Consider the following 9,765-nt stretch of genomic DNA (forward strand, 5'->3'; position numbering starts at 1 on the left):
CTTCTGTGTATTCTTTCCACCTCTTCTTAATATCTTCTGCTTCTGTTGGGTCCATACCATTTCTATCCTCTATTGTGCCCATCTTTGCATGAAATGTTCCCTTGGTATCTCTAATTTTCTTGAAGAGATCTCTAGTCTTTCCCATTCTATTGTTTTCCTCTATTCTTTGCATTGATCTCTGAGGAAGGCTTTCTTATCTCTCCTTTCTATTCTTTGGAACTGTGAATTCAAATGGGTATTTCCTTCCTTTTCTCCTTTGCCTTTCACTTCTCTTGTTTTCTCAGCTATTTGTAAGGCTTCCTCAGACAACCATTTTGCCTTTTGCATTTCTTTTTCTTGGGGATGGTCTTGATCACTGCCTCCTGTACAATGTCATGAACCTCCATCCATTGTTCTTCTGGTACTCTGTCTATCAGATCTAATCCCTTGAATCTATTTGTTATTTCCACTGTATAATCATAATTGATTTGATTTAGGTCATACCTGAATGGCCTAGTGGTTTTCCCTACTTTCTTCAATTTAAATCTGAACTTGGCAATAAGGAGTTCATGATCTGAGCCACAGTCAGCTCCCTGTCTTGTTTTTTTCCGACTGTATAGAGCTTCTCCATCTTTGGCTGCAACCAATATAATCAATCTGATTTCAGTATTGACCATCTGGTAATGTCCATGTGTAGAGTTTTCTTTTGTGTTGTTGGAAGAGGGTGTTTGCTATGACCACTGCATTCTCTTGGCAAAACTCTTTTAGCCTTTGACCTGCTTCATTCTGTACTCCAAGGCCAAGTTTGCCTTGTTACTCCAGGTATTTCTTGACTTCCTACTTTTGCATTCTATTTCCCTATAATGAAAAGGACTTATTTTGGACGGGTTAGTTCTAGAAGGTCATGTAGGTCTTCATAGAACCGTTCAACTTCAGCTTCTTCAGCATTACTGGTCAGGGCATAGACTTGAATTACTGTGATATTGATTGGTTTGCCTTGGAAATGAACAGAAATCATTCTGTTGTTTTTAAGACTGCATCTAAGTACTGTGTTTCAGACTCTTTTGTTGAATATTTTGGCTACTCCATTTCTTCTAAGGGATTCTTGTCTACAATAGTAGATATAATGGTCATCTGAGTTAAATTCACCCATTCCAGTCCATTTTAGTTTGCTGATTCCTAAAATGTCAATGTTCACTCTTGCCATCTCCTGCTTGACCACTTCCAATTTGCTTTGATTCGTGGACCTAACATTCCAGGTTCCTATGCAACATTGCTCTTTACAGCATCGGACTTTACTTCTATCACCAGTCACATCCATAACTGGGTGTTGTTTTTGCTTTGGCTCCATCTCTTCATTCTTTCTGGACTTATTTCTCCACTGATTTCCAGTAGCATATTGGGCACCTACCAACCTGGGGAGTTCATCCTTCAGTGTCCTATCTTTTTGCCTTTTCCTACTTTTCATAGGGTTCTCAAGGCAAGAATACTGAAGTGGTTTGCCATTCCCTTCTCCAGTGAACCATGTTTTGTCAGAACTCTTCACCATGACCCGTCTGTCTTGGGTGGCCCTACACAGCATGGCTCCTAGTTTCACTGAGTTAGACAAGGCTGTGATCCATGTGATCAGATTGGTTAGTTTTCTGTGATTTTGGTTTTCAGTCTGTCTGCCTTCTGATGGAGAAGGATAAGAGGCTTATGGAAGCTTCTTGATGGGAGAGACTGACTGAGGGGGAAACAGAAAACAGAAACAGTCTTGTTCTCATGGGCGGGGCCATGCTCAGTAAATCTTTAATCCAATTTTCTGTTGATGGGTGGAGCTGTGTTCCCTCCCTGTTATTTACCTGGGTCCAAACTATTGTGCCATTAATGAAGATAATGGCCTTCAAAAGGTCCCATGCATGCACTGGTACACTCAGTGCCCCCAACCCTGCAGCAGGCAACCACCGACCCATGCCTCCATGGGAGACTCCTGGACACTCCTGGGCAAGTCTCAGTCAGTCTCTTGTGGGGTTTCTGCTCCTTTCTCCTGGGTAGTGGTGCACACAAGGTTCTGTTTGTGCCCCCCAAGAGTCTATTTCCTCAGTCTTGTGTAAGTTCTGGAAGCTCTATGGTGGGGTTAATGGGCAACCTCCTTCAAGAGGGCTTATGCCATACTCAAGTCTGCTGCACCCAGCCATACCCAAGTCTGCTGCACCCAGAGCCCCTGCCTCTGCAGCGTTCCACTGCTGACCCATACCTGCATAGGAGACACTCAAACATAGTTCTGTCTCAGTCTCCGTGCGGTCTCTGGATCCTGGTGCACACAAGATTGGTTTGAGCCCTCTGAGCCTCACTGGCAGGTATGCGGTTTGATTCTAAACATGATTTCGCCCCTCCTACCATCTTGCTGGGGCTTCTCCTTTGCCCTTGGATGTGGGATATCTCCTCAAAGTCACTCTAGTGCTGCATGGCTGTTTTGGGTGAGGAGTGGGGATTTTCAGAAATTTGGTCACTGCCCGCTTTCTGGCTTTTTATGGTCAGCTTTCAAATTGTCATGGCACTTGTGGGTGTGTCATTTAGCATATGCTAATATATTACAATGAGCCTATAAAGAGGCTCGAGGTCAACTGAAAGTCAAATTTTCTGCCATCCTGGGCCTATCCAGTTTAACCAGTTTTTGTAGTATCCTGTTTTTCTCCATGGCTTTGTCCCCTGCCCTCTTTGTTCTTGTCTCAATTTGGCTCTGTGATTGTTTCCATGATGTATGCAAAGTTGCTTCAGTTGTGTCTGACTCTTTGTGACCCTATGGACCATAGCCTGCCAGGCTCCTCTGTCCATGGGATACTCCAGTTATGAGTACTGGAGTGGGTTGCCATGCCCTCCTCCAGGGGATCTTCCTAACTCAGGGATTGAACCCACAACTCTTACATCTCCTGCATTAGCAGGCAAGTTCTTTACCACTAGCACCACCTTTTTTCATGATAAGACTATGCATAGGCTCCAGTTGGGTCTGAGAGTTTTTATCCTTTAAAGCACCTATGTCTTCAGAAACAGTTTTACACTAAAACCATGGATTTTTTTTCTTTTTTTTTTAAGTGTAAATAGCTCAGTCTTAGTCATCCTCAGAACAAGTGCTTTTGTGAAGTCATTGACAAGGGGTCCCTTGGGCAGTCTGCAACCACTAACCAAAATTTGTAAAAGATCGAGCTCCATGGACCTTTTCAGGGGATGAAGCCATTGTCAGCCTGCACTGCAGTGCTGAGTCAACTGAAATCCGTGGCTCCTGTCATTGGGCTAGACCTTGCTTGGATTTATTGTTATTACAGTGAAATAGTGTCAGAATAATAAGAACCAAAAGCGGTGTTTCCTCTTTTCTTTCTCTACCCGCAACAATGCTGAGAGGACTTCTTTTCACCCACTGTTTCCAGCCCTCTGCTTGACTCTGAGCAGTCCAGAACTCCCACACTGGAGAGGCTCACTGAAGTTACAGGGGTAAAAAGCGGGATGTGTCCGCATGGGCACAGCTTGAGGGATGATGTGCAGGGCAGTGTAGGTGGGGAGTGGGGAGAGCCTTGTCTCTCTCTTTTTTTTTTTTACTTCTGCTGGGGCTGAAACAATGGTCAGTGGTGGCCTGAGTACTACTGACATTTGCCCACCAGAAGGAAGACTCCACCAGGCAGGGATTTTGTCTGTCTTTTTGTTGCTGAATTCTAGCACCATGATGGGTGCCTGGCATACCTTGCGTGTAGTAGACACTCTATAATATTACTGTATTGAATGATTGAGTTTCTAACTTCATTTTAAGCCCTTGAGAGAAGTTTCCACCCTCTTCCATCCCTTCCTATTCTTTAATATAAATATAATATATTATATAAAATATGTATATTACATAAAATTTTTAAAAGGAAGCCCAGAGGGACTTCAGATTGAGAATTTGAGAACACGATAGGTTCTCCTTCCTTTTGTGGATAGTGTTTCTCAGTCAAAAGCATTAATTAAACGAATAAGTGTGGCTTTACAAAAACAGGTAGTGGCTGGATTTGACCAACAGGTAGTGGTTTGCCTACCCTTGGTCTAGTGCCCTGGGAGAAAAGGAAACGCATTAGAGTACTCAGATGCAAATAGCAAAAGCCTTGACTCAAACTTGCTTAAATAGTAAGGGCATTTATCATCTTACACAGTAGGAATTCCCAAGGTAGGGCAGACTCCAGAACTAGCTAATTCAGTGGCTCATCCCTCTTCCATCTTTCATTTTAAGGCTGCTTTCCCTTATCATCACAAGATGCCTGCCAGTGACAACTGGACTATATGCTTCATATTCACATAGAAGAAGAAAACCTTTCCCAACCAGGGACATAAGTCTTCTTGCCAGGTTAAGATAGTGCCCACCCCAGAACACTAATGGATCCTAAGGGAATGCATGTACTAGTGGGCTAGACCAGCTAGGGTGGATATTAAGGAGTCAACCACTGATGCTCACTAAATACACATCATATGCCATGGTAACAGCTTGTTAATTCCCTTTATTTCCATTAAGAAAGGAAAACCTGTTTACAGCTGTCAGAGTCTTCAAACCCATAAGATCTCCTCTAACACAAAACAGAATTGTTTTTACTAATATTATTTCTATAATTGCAAGACTTTAGGAGAAGATTTAAGCAAAAGAATGAGGACAGAATATCAATTTTCAACAAAATTTATTATCACCAAGTTTCATTTAATGCACCTGTGCTCTGGTGCAGAGATAATTGATAATGATCACATTCATTCAGAGTAGCCAGTTTGAGTGAATTGGCTGATGACTGATGGAAAACCACACCACTGTACATTTTCATTAATTCTTTAATACAAAGTTAAATATGCTTTCTCAGGCCTTACTACTCACTTGCCTTGCTCTTGATAATTCATCTTGCCAACAAATCCATGATGTGTTTGATTTTGATAAGAAGGTGACTTATTTAAGTAGGATCTGACAGGTAATCACAATATGTTTGATCTTAGTAAAATTGTTATTTATCCTGTTAATGAAAATAGTCAATAAACAAAATCTATAATAAGAACAGAAAAGAGTTTTATTTGAGCCTAACTAAGAACTAGTTCAGAAACCAACTTCCCAGATTACTCCAAGGAGCTGTTCTGGAGAAGCAGGGTTTTCAGCACAGTTTTATATCTTGTCAGAACAAAGACAACTGAACAAGTCAGAGTTACATTTCTTCAACGTTCTGAAAAAGAAAAATAAAGAACATACCAGCACCTGGGGAGGGAGTCTTATCATCAAAGGAGTAACAGCATACTTAGCATCCCAGGAAGAGGGACATTTAATCTTTATTTTTAACACAAATTTTCTTTACTTATTAATATTTCCTTTTCTTAAATAGTTACAGCTGATGTAGAATGCAGGTATGATAGACCACAAAAAGGCTATTTTAGTTAGCATAAAATTCAGGTTAGCTGATGTATATAAGCCAGAATGACTTCCTCATATCTCAATATGTGAAAATTTATCAGTCCCCAACAGGTTGGTGACCCCTCTCTATGGGTCCTTTGCCCAGTGTCGCAAATGCCAGTCAAACGAAACAGGGTTCAGTATAGCAAATCAGAAACTCAATTCATTAAGGAACAGAGAAGAGAGAGCTTGTGCTCTAAATACACCATCTTCCCGAAGGAAGGAGAGTAAACGAATTCTGAGGAGTAGGAGTTAGCAGTCATCAGGGCTCTAGGAAAGGGGCGGAGATTTATAGAACCAGGGCGGCTGGAGCATGCGCCGTCTTTCATGCTTCCTTGCACAGGGCATGAGTTGCGCCTCCTGCTGCTGCTGCTGCTTCTAAGTCGCTTCAGTCGTGTCCGACTCTGTGTGACCCCATAGACGGCAGCCCACCAGGATCCCCTGTCCCTGGGATTCTCCAAGCTAGAACACTGGAGTGGGCTTCCTACAGAGTACAAATACCCTGTTTGGGCAGAGATCTTAACATGGTAAAGAAGCAAAGTTAACTTTCCGACACCTCAAGGTCTTATGTGCACAGGAAGGGCATTCCTGTGGTCAAGTCACACAGCCAGTTCAGGGCATTTGACCACTGAATATCTCTTAAGGCATAGCCACAAAGCATTTCTGCCAAATACCAGGTGCTTTTGAAACAGAGATAAATCAAAGCAAGGATCTTTTAGTTCTCGGAGCTGGTATGGGTGACACAATGTTAAGTTGTTCAGGGCTGTGAGCTGCCGTACCTTCAATAATTTTGGTTTTGGTCTGTTTTATTCCTCATTAAATAATGTGAATTTAAATTTCTGAACAATTCTTGATTCCTTCCTTTGCTCTCCTAATGTGCTGTAAATCTGTTTTTTTATTTTATATATTGTTGTATTTTACCAGTAAATTTTTTAATGTTTTACTAGTAAATTTTAGAACAAAAGCTACTTTTATAATTTGCTTTTAATGATCATTGTTTTTTTGTGACTTTAAATTTACTAGTTCAACATTTTATAATTACAGTTCGGTCTTTGTGATTTGTTATTTTTCCTTTGATGCTTCAAAATAAGCCCAAACGTGGTTGTTTTAATTTGATAAAATACTTAGGTTAAATATGGTATGAAAGTGAAGTCGCTCAGTTGTATCCGACTCTTTGCGACCCCATGGACTGTAGCCTATCAGGCTCCTCCATCCATGGGATTTTCCAGGCAAGAGTGCTGTGCTGGAGTGGATTGCCATTTCCTTCTCCAGGGGATCTTCCAGAGCCAGGAATCGAACCCTGGTCTCCTGCACTGTAGGCAGACGCTTTACCATCTGAGCTACCAGGGAAGCCCAAATATGGTATATGTAAATATGAATTAGGTTGGCAAAAATTTTTTAAAGGATTTCCTAACCTTTGTTGTCATCTTAAGCTTTCTGATTGGTTTATTATGTTTGTTAATACAGATTGAAGAATATAAAAAACTCTGTGAACTTAAGAGAAAGGAAACTTACGCAAAGAAGAAAGAATTGGATAAATTAAGGCTTACAATGACAAAAATGAGAGAAGCTGTTACTACGAGCACAGTGGTAAGAAAAAATAAAAACTGGTTTTTCATGTCTGACCACAGGCTTCTCAATATACACTGCCTTAAAAATAGCAGGAGTTTTTTAAAAAAAGGAGTTGATTTTAATTCATCTTCATGCCATTCTGGGGAGAATGTTTTGAGCATGTTAATGTTTTCTGACATATTATTTAAAGTGTCATAGTGCAGTTATGTTTTCTTCAGGAATATGATGAAAAGAAGTAAGTTTGAAATTCCTTAGGTATAAATTGCATTTAATGGACTGCCCAACCCAGAAATTGAACCCAGGTCTCCTTCAGTGCAGGCAGATGCTTTACTGACTGAGCTACGCATGAAGTCCCTTTAATGGGCCAAAATACTATAAAACTGGTTTTAAAAAACACATATAGAACTGACCAAATGCATACAGAATCTTATGTAATGTTTCTGTGAGATTGCTTTATTCTGTATAACAAAGTGAATAACCATGGACAGGTTCCTTATTTCTGAATATGTGATAATCAAACAGAATTTGGGCTGTCCATTTATACTGAGTACAAGAACATTAATATGCACTTTTACTTTTAAAAATTGATAACACTGATTGAAAAAGCCAGTACTGTGGTAGTCAGTACTTTAAAATGAGAGTTATCCTCATTTTAAAGATGAGAAAACTGATCTTATGGAGGTGACTATAGTTGAAGAGGTCAATGCTGATACTACTTCTATGTTAATTAAAATAGAAACATCTGTAATCAATCATAATTAGTTGAATTAATGAGTCTTTAGTGATTTCTTCTCTCTGTTTTGAATTGTTGTTGTTTAGTCACTAAGTCATGTCTGATTCTTTGTGACCCCATGGACTGTGGCCCACCTGGTTCCTCTGTCCATGGGATTTTCTAGGCAAGAATACTGGAGTGGGTTGCCATTTACTGCTCTAGGGGATCTTTCCCATCCAGGGATTGAACCCACATCTCCTGCATCGGCAGGTGGATCCTTACTGCTGTGCCACCAGGGAAGTCCTCCATCTGTATTGAGAATTACATGTAAAACTACATGGGGCAATAGTAATACTAATATATATATATAACATTTCTTATTAGAATGTTCAGTTAATTCCATTTATAGGGTAGTTCTGACCATTATGGGCTTTCCTGGTGACTCAGTGGTAAAGAATCTGCCTGCCAATGCAGGAGACATGGGTTTGATCCCTGGGTTGGGAAGATCCCCTGAAGGAGGAAATGGCAACCCATTCCCAATATTCTTGCCTGGAGAATACCTTGGACAGAGGAGCCTGGTGGGCTTCAGTCCATGGGGTCATGAAGAGTCGGACACAACTGAGTACCCATACTTTTTTCCTTGACCATTATAGTTACAATACATCTATTATGACATCCAGTTACAAAACATTAGTAAAACAAAAAATTTTCTCTGCATACAAAATCATTATCTGTTTTTTTCAAATATCAATGCAATAAGGAAGCATGAATCTAGCTAGGTTCAAAGGAGAAGATGGGTTGGATAAAACAGATTTTATCTGCATGCCTAAGCTCATATATTATGGCCTCATAAATTATGTCACACACATCACTTAGCTTGGAAAAATGAAGTATATGTTCCTTAACCTGTACTCCAAAGATCTCTACAACCGAATAAGACAAGGCTTGAGGTGTCAGGGATACTCACCTCAAGTGTCTCTCTCTCTTTAGTCGTGTCCGACTCTTGCAACCTCATGGACTATAGCCCACCAGACTCCTCTGTCCATGGGATCCTCCAGGCAAGAATCCTGGAGTGGGTTGCCATTTCCTTCTCCGGGGATCTTCCAGACCCAGGGATCAAACCTGGGTCTCCTCCTCTGCAGGCAGATTCTTTACCGACTGAGCTATGAGGAAAATCCAGTGTCTCTCTACCTCCCCGCAATCCAACACCCCACCCACCTTACTGGTGGAAAGTGAAAGTGAAGTTGCTCAGTCATGTCCGAACGACTCTTAGCGACCCCATGGACTGCAGCCCACCAGGCTCCTCCGTCCATGGGATTTTCCAGGCAAGAGTACTGGAGTGGGGTGCCATTGCCTTCTCCTTACTGGTGGAGAATAGTGTTTAAAGCACAATGGCAGTATCACAGGGGCTTCCCAGGTGGTAAAGTGGTAAAGAACCCAGTGGTAAAGAACCAGCCTGCTAATTCAGGATACACAGGTTTGATCCCTGGGTCAGTTAGATCCCCTGGAGTAGAAAATGGCAACGCCCTCCAGTATTCATGCCTGGAAAATTCCATGGACAGAGGATCCTGGAAGGCTACAGTTCATGGGGTCTTGAAAGAGTCAGACATGACTGAGCATGAGCTTCAGATACGTATCAGAGAAACCTGCATCTGAATCTTGGCTTTACTAACCCAGAGTTTCCTCGTCTATAATATGGAGGTCGTAGGACTGCCTACTTAGAGGACTTTTGTAGAGAAGGAATGAGGTCATGCCTATAAGGCTTTTAGCTGAGTGCTTTGTTGCCGGGGACCAGCCCCGGCTGATCCAGGGTATTCGAAGGAGAGACGGCATAGGCGAGGATCATGATACGATAGCTTCAATTAGATATTAATTAAAGATATAAAGAGTAATAGAATAAGGATAGCTCAGTAGGAAAATTCAGTGGAGAAAAGAGGCTGAGTAGCTTGGTTTACGCGGGAGACCAATAAAACTTCAAGACAAGAAGTTTGCACCACTTACGTAGGCCGCAGGCGTCCTTCCGTTCTCCCGAAGGAGAGGAGACACTGAGGCCTCCCCGGTCGGATCTTAGAAG

General features: G+C 41.5%; 1 protein-coding gene across 1 annotated transcript in view; it reads left to right on the plus strand.

Annotated features, from left to right (window-relative positions):
• Window positions 1-9,765, plus strand: part of CCDC175 (coiled-coil domain containing 175) — a 66,403-nt gene that overhangs the window by 17,958 nt on the left and 38,680 nt on the right. The window contains exon 6 of the mRNA XM_010847765.1: window positions 6,875-6,997. Within this exon, the coding sequence (XP_010846067.1) occupies window positions 6,875-6,997 (123 nt within the window). The remainder of the gene's footprint in view (window positions 1-6,874; window positions 6,998-9,765) is intronic.

This window comes from Bison bison, unplaced genomic scaffold, assembly GCF_000754665.1.
Source record: "Bison bison bison isolate TAMUID 2011002044 unplaced genomic scaffold, Bison_UMD1.0 scf7180017864254, whole genome shotgun sequence".
NCBI lineage: Eukaryota > Metazoa > Chordata > Mammalia > Artiodactyla > Bovidae > Bison > Bison bison.